Source organism: Sus scrofa, chromosome 9 (genome assembly GCF_054392235.1).
Source record: "Sus scrofa isolate SSC_HxYL_T2T_F1_AM1 chromosome 9, Sscrofa_HxYL_maternal_Yorkshire_Landrace_v2.0, whole genome shotgun sequence".
In the NCBI taxonomy this organism is placed as follows: domain Eukaryota; kingdom Metazoa; phylum Chordata; class Mammalia; order Artiodactyla; family Suidae; genus Sus; species Sus scrofa.
The window spans coordinates 125,436,179-125,451,315 of NC_139391.1; the positions used below are offsets into that span (position 1 = coordinate 125,436,179).

Here is a 15,137-nt window from a genome sequence, read left to right on the forward strand (position 1 = left end):
ATTTAGACAAAATCCCATTCTTGGACAGTTAACATTCTACTGGGAAAAGATAAGCTGTAAATGAATAAATTATATAGTACAAATAATGATGACTATATAAAAATATATATAAAAAATAAATATATATAAAAAATAAAGCAGAGTAAATGAGTTACAAAATTCTTCCCTGCTTTCCTTTCTATGATAAGTTTCTGATAAGTGACAGTCGGGTAGAGATCTGGAATAACTGAGAAAACCATTCCTGTGCTTACCCGAGAGGCGGGAATTCCGTGCAGAGGTAATAGTCAGTGCAAAGGCCCTGACAGCATGTAAGGACTAGCAGGGTGGTCACTGTTGACAGAATGAAATAAGCTAAGGAGTAGGTGATGGTAGGAGCTGAGTCCAAAGGGGTAAGTAGCATCGAAGCAGAAAGTGGAGATGCTATTTACTGACATTCAGAGGAGTTTAGAGAAGGAGTGTTTATGGGGGGGGGGGGGGAGTCTATTTTATACATAGCAAGTCTGAGTTGGCTGATAAAATATCCATGTGCCCCTGTCAGAGTTAGATATACAGATTTAATAGAGCAATGAGGGCTAGAAATTATTTTCATGAACATAGGCATAGAAATAGTGTTTAAAATGAGATTGGATCAACAAAGAAAATGTCATGGGTAGCAGTTTTCCACAGTCAGGTAAAGAAAGTGTTTCAAGAAAGAGTAATCAGCTGGGTCAAATGCTGCTAATAAGTTGAGTGTAAGGTAAGAACTTTGAGGTGACCATTGGATCTGGCAGTTGGAAAGGATTGGTTATCTTGGCAAAGGTGGCTTCAGTACAGTGGTGGAGTGAAAGACTGCCTGGATTTGGGAGAATGGTGGAGAAAAAAATGGGACAGTAAGTGTAGAAAATGCATTTGAGGAATTTTGCCAGAAAGGACTGGTGTGAGGTCCTGTGGAGAAATCTGGCAGTAGTTGGAGAGAAATGTGAGATTAAAGATGTGTGTCATTATGGAGTTCCTGTCGTGGCTCAGCGGAAACAAATCTGACTGTATCCACAAGGACACAGGTTTGATCCCTGGCCTCGCTCGGTGGGTTAAGGATCTGGCGTTGCTGTGAGCTGTGGTGTAGGTTGTAGACATGGCTTGGGTCTGGTGTTGCTGTGGTTGTGGTGTAGGCCGGCAGCTGCAGCTCTGATTTGACCCCTAGCCTGAGAACCTCCATAGACCTCGGGTATGGCCCTAAAAGGACAAAAAATGAAATGAAATAAAAGATGTGTGGCATTTTGTTTTGGTTTTGAAGATAAGATCCATGATAATATGTTTGTATGTTAGCATGATGACCTAATCGAATGGGGAAATGGTAAGAGAACAAGGGGTCACTCCACTACACCCGAGATGAGGCATGAGGAGATGAGGTCCATTACTGTCATGGGGCGGAAACAATTTATCCATTTGAACAGGAGAGAAGGGGATACCTTTGGTTACAGACACAGGTAGTTGGTAGACTTGGTGGTGGGATTTCTATAGAAGTTCTTCTAATACTTTGATCCATAAGACATAGGAAGCAAGGTCATTCGTTGAGAGTGTTCAGGGAGAGGTGTTGGAGGTTTGAAGAACAGAAAGGATGAAACTCTAGGAGAGCTTGAGTCAGTTAATTAGGGAAACATCATAGGGTCGATAGGCTATGAAAATTCACTTGAGACTTTTGGTCTTCGAGTGAAACCAGTCAACATAGTTATGTAGTCTCCAGCCAGGTTCAGGTGTTCAGCATTAGCTTGGAGAAGTGCTGAGTTGGAGAGTTGGAGTTTTTTTAGGCTTATTTGTATCACAAGGGGATCAAGGATAGTACAGGAGATAAAGTAGGTGAATGTAAAAGTTGTTCTTGTGATAGATGAGGAATCTAACCCAAGTAAAAGGAAAGAGATAGTGAACAGAGAAAAGAGAATATGGTAGCTGGTGGAAATCCAGGTGCCCTCAAATACTTACTGGGTTCAGGATGACCAAGGGAGTGGAGGCTGAGAGTGGTGGAAGATAAGATCATTGAGAGAGGCGTCAAGAAACTGAGAAACCAGGGTATTGGGAGTATCATTTATGTGGAGATTGCAATCATGGGGATGTAAGAATAATATTGGTTCATAGACTTTTCTCCAACTACTGAAATCTTCCAGATGTAATGGGGAAATGACTAGTAGATCTATTAAGGACAGTAATATCAGAGTTGTAATCTAGTGCTCTTTTGTCCAGTATTCTAGCCACTAGCCATATGTGGCTATTAAATTTAAATCCTTAGAATTAAATAAAATTTAAAATTCAGTTCCTTAGTTTTACTAGCCATGTTATAAATGCTCAGTAGTCACATGTAGCTAGTGACTATTGTATAGACAGCATAGACGGAGAACGTTTCCGTCCTCACACAAAATTTGACCGGACAGCACTGATCTAGTGCTTGAACTTAATTGGAAGCTGGAAGATTTGGAGGATAGTAGGTTGACTCAACTCCAGGGTCATGTACAAGATTCGTAAGGAAAGAGAATGCTTCAAGAAAAGGTCAGAGATGGGGCTTTTTCAGAGAATGGACCATGAATCCTGGAAGGTACAGTTGGGAAGGATTGAGTACTGGGTAAAATTAGAAGATAATAAAGATCATATGAGTGAGAAATTTGGATTTTTTTTTTTAACCAATAAAGGGAATGTACCAGAAAACTACAGCATCCTAAATGGGGAAAATATTAGCAACATTCTCTTTAACATCAAGGAAAAGGTTGCCCATTTTCACTGTTTATATTCAACACAGAGATCTTTCTTAGCCAGCACAGTCAGGAAAAAAATGATTAGAAATAATAGGATTTCTCCTCACAAACTTAGAGTTACATAAGATTACCATTTATCCAGCAATTCCACTTCGGGGTATAGCCCCAAAAGAATGAAGTGGGGGTGTGTCAGGCATTTATTTTTACACCACTGTTCAAAGTAGCATGATTAACAGTAGCCAAAAGGTACATCCAAATGTCCAGCACCAGATGAGTGAATGTGCAAAATGTGGTAGAAGCATACATGGAAATAGCGTTCAGTTCAAAAAGGAATGAAATTCTGACACATGCTGCACCATGGGTGAATCTTGACGATATTATCCCAAGTGAAATAAGCTAGACATAGTAGGACAAATACTGAATGATTCCTTTTCTGTGAGGTACTAAGAGTAGTCAGATTCCTAGAGACAAAGTAAACGTGGTCACCCGGGGCTGGGAGGAGCAAGAAATTAGGAGTTACTGTTTAATGGGTGTGGAGTGTCACTTTGGGAAGATGAAAAAGAGTTCCGGCCATGGTTGGTTACAGTGATTGGCCGATAACGTGAATGTATTTAATGCCACTAAGCTATACACTTAAAAATGGTTAAAATGGTAAATTTGTTTACCACAGTTTTTAAAAACAGGGTTTATTAAGGTAACTGAAGATAAAAGCAATGCACAAGACCAGTTGTATTTGAAACAATTAGGAAATATTACTTAAAAGGAGACACCGTTGCATAATATCAATAAAAGAAAATAGCAAACAATAAATGGAATAAAATGTGCAAGACCTAATTGAGTGTCATGAACAAAGGGTTCTAATCGCATGCAAGGTCCAAGATAAATTTTCATTTATGCAAATGTACGTGTTTATACATATTGTGCTGGAATACAAATCAATGTGACGAGAGATGATCTGGGAATCTCCTATTTCTTATGGTGACTGATGTGGGCAGGAATTCATCCACTTTCTCCCAAAGCAGATGATCATGGTAAGGTGGTGGAAAGATCTGGCCAGGGACACTTGGAGGCCCATATTCATGCAGCACTGAAAGCGGGAAGAGCTTTGCCCAGACTTGCCGACTTGTCGTGCTCTTGGCCAGAGTCTTTTAAAGAGCCTGCACCTAAAACTTTGAGAAGTACCGTGTTTTCCTCTTTTTGAAGGAAGGAATATAGTGAGGTGAGATGTGTAGGACTAACATTAGAAACATCAGAAAAAGATGTGAAAAGAAGGAAAAGAAAATCAAGACTTCTCATGTATAGCTTTGGATGAGTTTCTGAGCTATCAATGGGAAATAACCTATTTTAACATCTAATTCTTTCATCCATATTCTTCCTCTAGATAGTTGTCTGAAAATAAGTCTCTGCTACCCCACCCCAGATTAAACCCTTTCAATGTGGTTATTGATTTGTTATGGAAATTCCAAACAATTATTTTTACACATATTAGACCATGTGGTTCTTTAGCTTTGTGTTTCAGATGTGTCTAGATTGATTATGAGTTCTGAGTAATTTGTTTCTCCTGATACTGTTGCAGAGTTTTGGAATGATTGACTTTGGGGGAAAAAAAAGAGTAAATCTCTTGTGATCCCTGCTATCTATGATGCAGAGAGTCGTATCTGATCCTGAAAGTGTTAATCAAGTGTGTCGAAGCTGGCCACAGAAAGTTACAAAACCAGTGTTTCAGACCATGGAAAACCTACCTAAAACATTGAATCTAAGAACTCCTTGAGATCTTGTTTTTATTTTAAAGAGGAAGAAATACTAGTCAGGCATTTTTTTTGATAGAGATTATCTAAAAAATTGATTTCAGTATCCCAGCTATACTATTTTTGATACTGGAAAGAGTATAGTAAGATGTTAGACTATTTTATCCCCAGGATGGACTGAGACCCTGAAAAACAGGACCTAGCCTTTGTAAGTGGGTGGCTTGAGAGTGTTGGTGTGTTCTGCTTCACCTGCGAGTGTCAGTCTCCTCATCTTTAAATGAATCCTCTGACTTTTTTGTTACCCTCGTAAGAGAATTAGATGAGAATTTTATGGGGGGAAGTGTTTTACCTGCTGTAAAATAACATTAACATTTTATGATATAAATAAAATGAAATCTGATTACATCATAATGAAACAGTAACTTTACATATTTAAAGAAAAAAAATTTTCCAGAGTTTTTGAAATGCTTATATAAAAAATATGTATACTTTCAGAATCTTTTAGGTGATGTTATTTTGAGTGACTGGCCATGCTTTTCTCTTCTCCTTGATATCTCCATTTTTCTCAAAGGGCACTCCTTGCAGATCTGCCCCTCGAGCTTCCTAAAACAGTTGCAGTTGGTTGTGCAGCTGCATGCAGTATAGCACAGACCAAAGGGATCAAAGAAAAAAGGGTCCTGTCCAAACCCCAAAAATGCATTGTTAGCACTAGACATACTAGATTTATCAAGAAAAGTATAACTTCAATTGTGAAGTTCCGTATTTATTTCTTAATGATTATGTTAAGATGTATCTTTATCTTTGAGGAGGCCGGGAATAGTGCACTAAAATATTTAGGCATTTGAGCAGAATAGGAATACATCATTATTTTAAATTAAGAAAATGATTAATAGAAATTGTTTAACCACTTAAAATAGTGAAGATCAGAAACGTATTATAATTTAGACTTAGTAAGTTAATGATTTTATGTACATACAAAGTATATTTTTGTAAATAATAAATTTAGATTTATTATATTAATAGATGTATGATTTTGTTCTATACTACCAAAATATAATTAAAGAAGATAAGACTTTAAAATTCAAATTCAAATTTATAGTAAATGCAACTTCAGGTCTTGGCTGTAATAAAATGGAATTTGAAAATAACATAGGCTTTTCTGTTTGTTTTTTAGTTATTAAGTCGAAAAGACAAAACTACCTTTGAAAAATTAGAATATGTAATGAGTAAAGAAGATAACTACAAAAGACTCAGAGACTATATAAGTAGCTTAAAGATGACACCTTGCATTCCCTATTTAGGTGAGTTTTGTTACGATGTGTTCATTATGCCTAATTCTTGCTATGCCTTAATCAGTAACTTATATAAAATTCAAGATATTTTAAAAGTATGTGTATCCTTTATAGAAATTAAAGGATTGTTAAGTTGAAAAAATTAGCTAGAGGAATATGTTACCTTATTACCTGGATTGTATTTTTATTTTTTCTTAGAGACTTGGACTGTATGGTGAAGCAATATATTTTAGCTACTTTGGTAATGCCTTTAAAGAATGAAACAGTAATTTGCAATGAAGTTTAATGCTGTAAAAATATTTAACATTAACTAAAGAACTTGATCAAAAGATTGAATTTACTTTCAACATCACCTGAGTTCTGTCTTGATGTAGTTGGCAGATATTTTGAGTAAATTATGAAAAGCTGTCCTTCTGAAATGCTGGTGTTGTTTCTCTGGAAGAAATGAGTTGTTTAGCTATGGAAATTTAGCTCGGTGCTGAGACTGACAAACCTATATTTTACATATCATTTGACTAAGAGTGTATTTCTTTATATTTTGCAGTGTTGATAAATTCCAAGAAATATTGAACCAATAACATTATAAGATTATGTTCAACAAAGTATGACTAGTAATACTTTGGTCGGTATTTAAATTAAAAAAAAAGACTCAAGATATCCTGTTTTAAATGTATATATAAATTTAAATACAGAAGATACTTTATATTGTATTTACCTAGTATATTTATTAAAATAAATTGATTTGATCCCATGTAGAGAGTATTCAAATGATAAACATTTGCTTTTTCCCAGTATTCCTTTTTCTCCCCTTTCTCTACTCTGTCTTTGATATAACTATGTACTCATACTAGATTTCACCATGACTATTTTTGAAAATAACAGAAAAAACCTGTTTTACTTGTTTAGGAGACTCTATAGTGTCATCTTTGAAGTCTTTACAATACCAGTGACCAACACAAAGTCAGGGCAAAGGCAGCTGATAGACTGTCGTTCCGCTGCTCTGGAGAGTCAGTCTTAGAGAAGAGTTGAACTCGTTAGACTATAGTGGGATATCCTAGGATTCCAGTGGGAATAGGTAATGTTGTACGCCCTGTGTTGAGGGAAGAATACTCCTATGCATTGTATAGATAGTGGCTCCTACGTACCATGTGTCTGAGTTTGTTTGTTTGTTTGTTTGTTTGTTTGTTTGTTGGGGTTTTTTTGATAAATAGTGCGGGGCCATACTAAGCATGCCTCACTCAGAGAGACTCTAAGGTAGATGTTAGGAGAGACATTCTGCATGGGCTCCACTTTTCACTGTCGCCTTAGCCATGCCCATTCTTGAAAATGTTAAGTTCAAGAGAGGAAGAATAGAGGATTTAAAAAAGTCATCAGTATAATATCTTCATACTCCGTAAAAACATAAACCTTTTTATAGCATAAAAAATGTTAGGAGTTCCTGCTGTGCACAGTGGCTTGGGTCACTGCAGAAATGCAGGTTCCTACAGCTGCAGCATAGGTTGCAGCTGGGGCTTGTAGGGCATAGGTTGCAGCTGGGGCTTGTAGGGCATGGGTCGCACATGGGGCTTGGATGATCCCTGACCCAGGAATTAACGTGTGCCCACGGGTGCAGCCATAAAATTAAAACAAAAAACAAAAAACTTTAGACTGAAAATAGGGAGTCATAAATTCCAAAATGGATGTATTATACTTTTTCAAGTCATTGCATTGCTTTGAGCCTTTTCTATACATATAAACAGCACACATAGGATGAGAATCATATTCTTAAAGCTGAATGATACCGCAGTGGTCTCCTCTGTCTAATTCATTTATTCTACAGTTGAGAAAACTGAAGTCCAGAAAGATAATAGAAGAGCTGGCTTATCTAGCCTAAAATTTAGTTGTTGTTTTTTTTTACTGGCTATACCCATGGCATATGAAAGCTCGAGAGTCAGGGATTGAATCCAAGCCACAGCTGCAGCAACACTGGATCCTTTAACCAGTTGTACCAGGCCAAGGATCGAATCCATAGTTCCACAGCGACTTGAACTGCTGCAGTTGGATTCTTAACCCACTGTGCCACAGCAGAGCTTCCTAAAGCTCTGATCTGTTATCTTTCCAGTTATACTTGCTAAACTCTCATTCTAAAATTTACTGTTTCTATGATTATATCTTTTCTCATTGAAGTGTTTTTCTCAAATTCCGTAATTTGTATTTTTTAGAAAATATTAAGATTATTTTCTGTTGAAAATGAGAAAATGACAAAATAACATAAACCCTCGTGCTGTGATGTCGAGTTCCGAGGGCTTTGTTTTGTATTTATCCACAGTGGAGACTTCAGTACAAAATTGGAAGTTTGTGCACAGGAACATACAGAGGCAGGACAGGAAATAGTTGGAAATTGGTGGAATCTGGAAAGTTTTCCCTTAGAGAATATACCTGTTTTCTCCCAGCTCTGGTACCTGAAACGGAGTAATAGTTCCTGTGAGTTAAAACAAATGAGGCAAAAATTGAGGCACAGAGGATGGTTTAGAGAAAATATTAGAACCATGATCTTTCCTGTGTCTCCACTGACTCCTCTTTTTAGTCCTTTTTCACTTAATATGATCTCTTGACCCAGAGTCTTCCTTCTCACTACTACCTCTAATTCTCTCTTTTTGTATCTAAGCTAATAAAAAGTATCCTATTTTTCTTTTCTCCTTTTCCTTTCAGTTTGCCTTTGCTCTATGTTCTGTTTTCTCCCTCTTTGCTCATAGAGATTTTCTGCATAAAGACACCACTGACGTTCTAGTTGAAACTTTTAATAGGTGTTTCTCAGACCTCATCTTAATTTTGTGAGAGGTTGATGCTAGTTATTTCTGCTTATTGAAATTCCCCATAAGTAGCACCAGTCTCTCTTGATTTACCGTCTCCATTTCTGGCTTTTATTTTATTGGCTCCTCTTTCTCTGACTTTCTCTTAAATCTCTTCTTTTAGAGGTCTCAGTCGCTTAATCTCTTACTCTGTGCACTCATTGGGAGTGGTCTCATTCAGATCTTTTCCATATACTGCCTGATAACTCACTAATCTTAGTCTAGACCTGTATATCCAGTTGTCTTTGTAATTCCTGTGGCTTGATGACATTTTAGGAACTCAAATACTGATTGAATTGAGATATCCTTAGCTAACTCTAATTTGGCATGTTCAATTACAAAGTCTATTTTCCCTCCTCCAAAAGGATCCCCCTCTTATCTCCTACCCTAGGCTGCCAGTGATCACAGTGTAGCATTATCTATACTGCTTTACCACCCTAGAAACCTGGGGATTTTTGCTTGATTTCTCCTCCTCCTCTGCTGCTCATATTCTCTGTTGAAGCAAGTTGCATGTTTCCGAAGGTTATTTAGGAATTAGAAGCCAGAAGGAAGGAAAAAATGGCAGAAACTTAAGTTAAAATAGAGAACATATGCTTTAGCATCTACATTTGTTACATAGGATTCTTCATGTAATTATAAATCCCCATACCAGCTTGTGAAGAAGCATCTGAGACAAGTCATTGTGACTCAGTTCGTTTCCAACAAGAAAATCATCTTTTTAATGTAGTGACAGTTTCGTTTTATAGCAAACTTTGAGATTAATTGTATTCATTTCCTCTATCAAAACATACATGCTTTTCCTAAGAAAATGTGAAGCATTTTCAACTTTATACAACTTTTTGACTGCTTGATTTATTCTTATCATAGACAATTGGTTCATTTTTTCATTCCTGATCTTCAATACCAAAGTGTTTTGAAGAATGAAGATTTTACAGTAGTTTATATCCTGTTAGTATTTACATTTTTCATAGTTTGTTCTAATTCAGAATGAATTAGGATCATTTTTTTAATATAACTAGTCTTTATTTCAGAATCTTTCCTCATTCATAAGAAACTAGGCCTATTACATCTGCCAGAAATGTCAGTATTTACAAGATGCTGTACCTTTGATAGGTGAGAACTTGCCCTGAAGATGTTTGAAAGATAATACTCGTTATGCAAATTGGTAGCTTCTGTTTCACTATCCTTCTTCAAGTATACAGAATTTGCATAATGTCACCTTTAGCCATCTTGTCTGCAAAGGTTCTTTTGGAACAGATGTATCAACCGAAAGAATCCATAGTGCACAGAGAAAAAGTAAAACGTGATCAGTTTTTTAATGTGAGAGATATGATCCAAACTAATGATGTTTTTGCCCCTAAAAATTATGATCCAAATCAACCATTCTTGGATTTCCTTTGTGGCACAGCAGGTCGAAGTGTTGTCGTAAACTCGCTGCTGTGGTGCAGGTTCAGTTCCTGATCCAGGAACTTCACATGCTGCAGGCGTGGCCAAAACAAACAAAAAAACCAACCATTCTTTGTGAAACTTAAAAAAGAATATGAAGGTTTATATGCTGACAAAACTTTTTTTTGATACTGCCAGATTTATTTATAATTCAATGTGGATTAAATTATAAGAGGTAGAAAATGCTTTCCTGGCTTTCAACTCATCATCCCTTGAAAAACTGTCTCTTCTTTTGGTTTGCATTCAAGGTAAAAATTAGTCAGCCTGGATAATACAGTGAAAAATCCTTAGACTAAGGATACAGTTTTTCTGGAGAGAAATAGTTTGGCAAATCTCAAGGAAAAAATTGTTTTATAAGAGAATTATTGCTTTAAATCTGAAAATCATTAACAGCACTCATTTGTTCTTGTCATTGGAGAACAATCTTAAGAGGCTTATTGAAGAACTTGGCATGGGGAGTTTTGCTTTGCTGGAGAGAGGGAAAAATAGAATATTGTGCAAAAATAATTTATTAATGTATCAAACATGACAAATATTCTTTCATGTGCCTTTTCTAGCCTCATTTCTACTGTATTCGTGTAATTTTGGGAAGATGCAGTAGCTCGACCAGCTTAGGATATTTTCTGGGAAGGAAAACATATGTTTTTTAAACTATAGAAATAAGTGAGTTGTTTCAGTTTTATATGTTGCTTTCTATTAAGTTCGTTCTTTCTTTCTTTCCTTTCTTTCCTACTTTCCTTCTTTCCTTCCTTCCTTCCTTTTGCCACACCTGCAGCATGTGGAAGTTCCCAGGCCAGGGATCAAATCAGAGCTGCAGCTGCTGGCCTACACCACAGCAATGCTGGATCCAAGCCACATCTGCGACTTACACCACAGCTCACGCAGTGCCAGATCCTTAACCCACTGAGCAAGGCCAGGGATCGAACCTGCATCCTCATGGATACTAGTTGTGTTTACTACCACTGAGCCACAATGAGAACTCCAGTTTTCCATTAAGTATATTAGAGTTTCAAATAGCCTTCTATCTACCTGTAACATAGGATATAGTGCCCCTCCTATCCCCTGTTCTCTGACAAGGACTGTTTTGTTTTCATTAATCAGCAGGGTATATATAAGCTCTTGTTTGTCTTGGTCCAAGCTCTGTGCTTAGCATCTACAATAAAAGTAGGCACTAGTATTTAATATATATTTGTTGAATTAATTAGTTAAATGACCCCCTTTCTGGCTCCTTCCATTGTTCTAGCAACTGTGTTTTAAATATGGTGCATTTATTTGTGTGGCATTTTTGTATATGGCAACTCCATACCCATTTACGATTTTGTTTTGGTCCATCAACCAACTCCCCAGTGTTAGCACTGTTCTTGGTGCTAGGTATAGAGCATGGATCAAAATGGACTTTGTCCCTGCCCTTGTGAACTAACATGTCTTTAATACCAAAGGCTCAAGTTGATGTCATTACCTAGTGAATAATTTTTCCCATCTCCTTTGTCACGGGAGATGTACCGAACATTACTAGGCCTTTGCAGTGATGTCCTCCTCACAGCTAATGAAATGTTTAAAGTATGCCTAAACTTACCGGGGCCTTCAGATTTTCTGTGACTCTCTTTTCTGCTTCAGTAAGTCTTTACCTGTCTTGGTCTCCTAGTAGGATATAGTTCTTTAGTTTTACATTAGTTTTAGAAATTTTTACTGCTCTACATAGAAATATTTTCAAAAATGATGGCTTTTTATTCACATTTCAGTTCAGATAATTTCAACAAAGTCCAAAGCTTTCACGGCAGTGTGGGAATTAATAAGACTTTTTTTTTCCTGCCCCTTGGTAGAAATTTACTTGGTTAAATGTTTAAAAGTCTCTGACACTGGTCTCACAAATGCCTGGTGGTCAAAAAATGTCATTGGCTTTTAACATTTTGAGAGTTTTATTCCATTTCCCTTCCTTTGGTTTGATTCGTAGACAGTGTACACCATGGATTACTTTACTTTACCCTCTTCTTCTCATTCAAATTATATATTGAATTCTGAAACAGTAACAAAGCATGTTCAGTCATTTTCTTTTGAATCCTGAGAATGAGCTCTGGCCACATGGCAGCTAGCGCTAGCTTTTTCTTAAGCCAAAATTATATTCCCATTTTCCATTACCTCATTTGTATCTCCTTTTACCCTCATTCTTTTTTATGTATTTAAAATTCCTGTAACATTCTTTAATGGTATATTTTCTGAAGTTTACTTTAGACCATTCAAAGGCTTGTGATGTAAAAGAGCTGGAGATAGGGTTACATTGATTTCTTGGCCATTTTCATGGTTTTCTTTAAGAGCCTATATCTTTATATATAAAAAAAAAAGTCATGTGTAGCAGCTGTGCAAATCTGTATTTTAGTCATAAATAGAAACAGATTCCCCCAGTTCCAGCAGCTTTGCCAGTGCTATTTCCAACTGTTGATATTTCGGTAATGTATTTTTTAAATTTTTAAGCAAAGTAACAGAAGAATAATAAAAATCTTAATAACTTTTATTCAGCACTTAATCCTATATGCCCAACTCTGTTAACTTTATATAATTATCTTTTTTTTTTTTCTGCATTTCAAGGCCACAACCACAGCATATGGAAGTTCCTAGGCTAGGGGTCCAATCGGAGCTGTAGCCACTGGCCTACACCAGAGCCACAGCAACGCCAGATCCGAGCCACGCCTGCAACCTACACCACAGCTCATGGCAACACCAGATCCCTAACCCACCGAGTGAGGCCAGGGATCAAACCTGCAACCTCATGGTTCCTATTCAGATTTGTTTCTGCTCCGCCACAATGGAACCTCCTAAATTATCTAATTCTCACCAACAATTTTTTTTAATGGCCACACCCACGGCAAATGGAAATTCTCAGGCCAGGGATTGAATGCCGAGCCCCAGCTGTGACCTGTGCCATAGCTGCTGCAACACCAGATCCTTTAACCCACTGAGCGGGACTAGAGGGACCACTGAGTGAACCCTTGCCTCCCACAGCAACCCAGGCTGCTGCAGTCAGATTCTTAACTGCACCACAGTGGGAATTCCTTACCAACAGTTTTTTAAAATGAGTTCTTAAATATATTGTAAGTGAAGAAACTGAGACAAAGGAGGTTAAAATGACTTGTTACAAAATTTGCATTATAGCCACTTCATTTATAGTTGAAAGAAAGCATTATGGAATTATTAATATTTTGGGAATCTAAGTTTTAACTTTGAAAACATTATTCAGTCTTTCCTATAATTATCTATAGAATTATAACACAATAGCTATTGACCCCACTGATAAATTGAAAACTGAGCTTATTTTTAGATGGCTTTTTTGAAGAGGGGTCATGACATTTTAAGAGATTAAAAAATTGTTGGGATGTAATAATCTTTAACTGTTTATACTGTTAAGATGAAGTGTGTGTATAAAAATCATTTTACATTCATAGTTTACATGTTTACTTGTACATTTGAAACATTTTCATGACTGCGGAAGTTTTTACAGGGATATCATTACCAGTAGGAATCCTAAGAAATATAATGCTAGAAGAATTAGCACTCTGTATCATGACTCATAGAGTCAAGGGAACATTAGACTGAAAGTTTGATCTTTATACTTGAACAGGCTTGGAGCTTGAGAATGGGTTTATTTGTAATTTATTTACTAAATTTCAAAATGGTATCTAATATTGGCCTTGTCCAAAATCTCATGTTTTAAAAATCTGCGTCAGACATGCAGCGTTTCCTAGACATTAATGGTGGAGAATAGAGTCTAAGGTCATTTTTAGGATAATCTTCATTTTGTTTATTAAAAATAACTAAACGTAAGTAATCCGTCTGTGAATCAGCTCCAAGGTTATATATAGTTCAACCTTATTGAAGGTCAGGCAACCACACCTTTTTCTCAGGTAAGCTGTGAAGCAGCTATAGCAGCCAGACCTTGCCTGCCATACCTGTGACCTATCTCATGTCTCACAAGATGCTCGTTAGACTAAAATCCCGTACCGTGGCTGTTCTTGCCTTAATTTTTCCTGCGGTCCATTCTCTTAACTATTTACCATAACAGCTTACATAGCTCTGTTAGATTTGCAAATGAAGATCGTAGATCAGTGTAATTTTATATCTGAAAATTTGGACATTGTTCCTTTTAATACATTTATTGCTGACCCACTCTGTGCACAAGGCACCATGGTGGGTATAGGCAGAAGGTACATAGATGAGCAGTAGCAATCCGATAGTTAAAAGTGTACTGTTTACTAGTGTCAGGCATTATTCTAAATGTTTTACCACAAGTATTATTACCTTATTTGATTTTCACAGTAACTACATGAGCTAGGTATTGTTGTTACCTCCCATTTCACAGATAAGAGGCAGGAGTACATAAATTGCCCCAGGGACCACACGGACGTGGTAGATGTGAGCCTTGCAGCTCTGACTTTAGGACCTATGCTTAGCTATCATTTAATACCGCATCTTATTCCTTGCTCTCAAGGAACTCAGTTGCCTATATTATTCTTAAGCTGTCCAGGAACTTCAGGGCAGATCTATAACACCTCAGTAAAGGAGAGTGGAATGGACCCATGGCCAGGGTCATTAGCAGTCAGCACAGTTTTCTAGTTTGTGTGTCAACTTCCATATAATTCTAGTTTTAATGATATTCCTCTTCTGTGAAAATTCTGTAAGACTTGTCTTTAATAGGGTTTTGGATGTTTAAGTGAAATGCTGTAGTTGTGTAAATAAATGGAATGCCCTGGTTAAGTTTTATTTGTTTATTAGATGCCAAATTTCTCCTAGAAAATTTATAGCAGTTTTTTTTTTTTTTTTTTTTTTTTTATTCTGAGGGATGGGGAGAGGAACTTTAAAACTGTTCTGAGATGGCCCTAGGTAGAAAAAAAATAAAATAACGTCACTATAGGTCTGATGTTCTCTTACCTTGTTTCACCAGAAGTTGTATTTTGAGATGTGGTAGAGCAAAAACATTGATCATGTTGATGGACTTGAGTTGTTCAAATGATTATCTTCAGTTCTGACTGGTTGACTCTCAAGAGATTTCTCTAAAATTTTTAGTTCACGAGTGAATTAAGGGAAGGCCCAGCTCTAAGCAGT

The 15,137-nt window shown here is 36.8% G+C and overlaps 1 protein-coding gene across 4 annotated transcripts in view; it reads left to right on the forward strand.

Moving 5' to 3' along the window:
- Positions 1 to 15,137, forward strand: part of RALGPS2 (Ral GEF with PH domain and SH3 binding motif 2) — a 161,711-nt gene that overhangs the window by 80,150 nt on the left and 66,424 nt on the right. For all 4 annotated transcript variants that reach the window (XM_084977768.1, XM_084977769.1, XM_021063727.2 and 1 more), the window contains one exon: positions 5,646 to 5,772. In XM_084977768.1, coding sequence (XP_084833894.1) covers positions 5,646 to 5,772 — 127 coding nt within the window. The remainder of the gene's footprint in view (positions 1 to 5,645; positions 5,773 to 15,137) is intronic.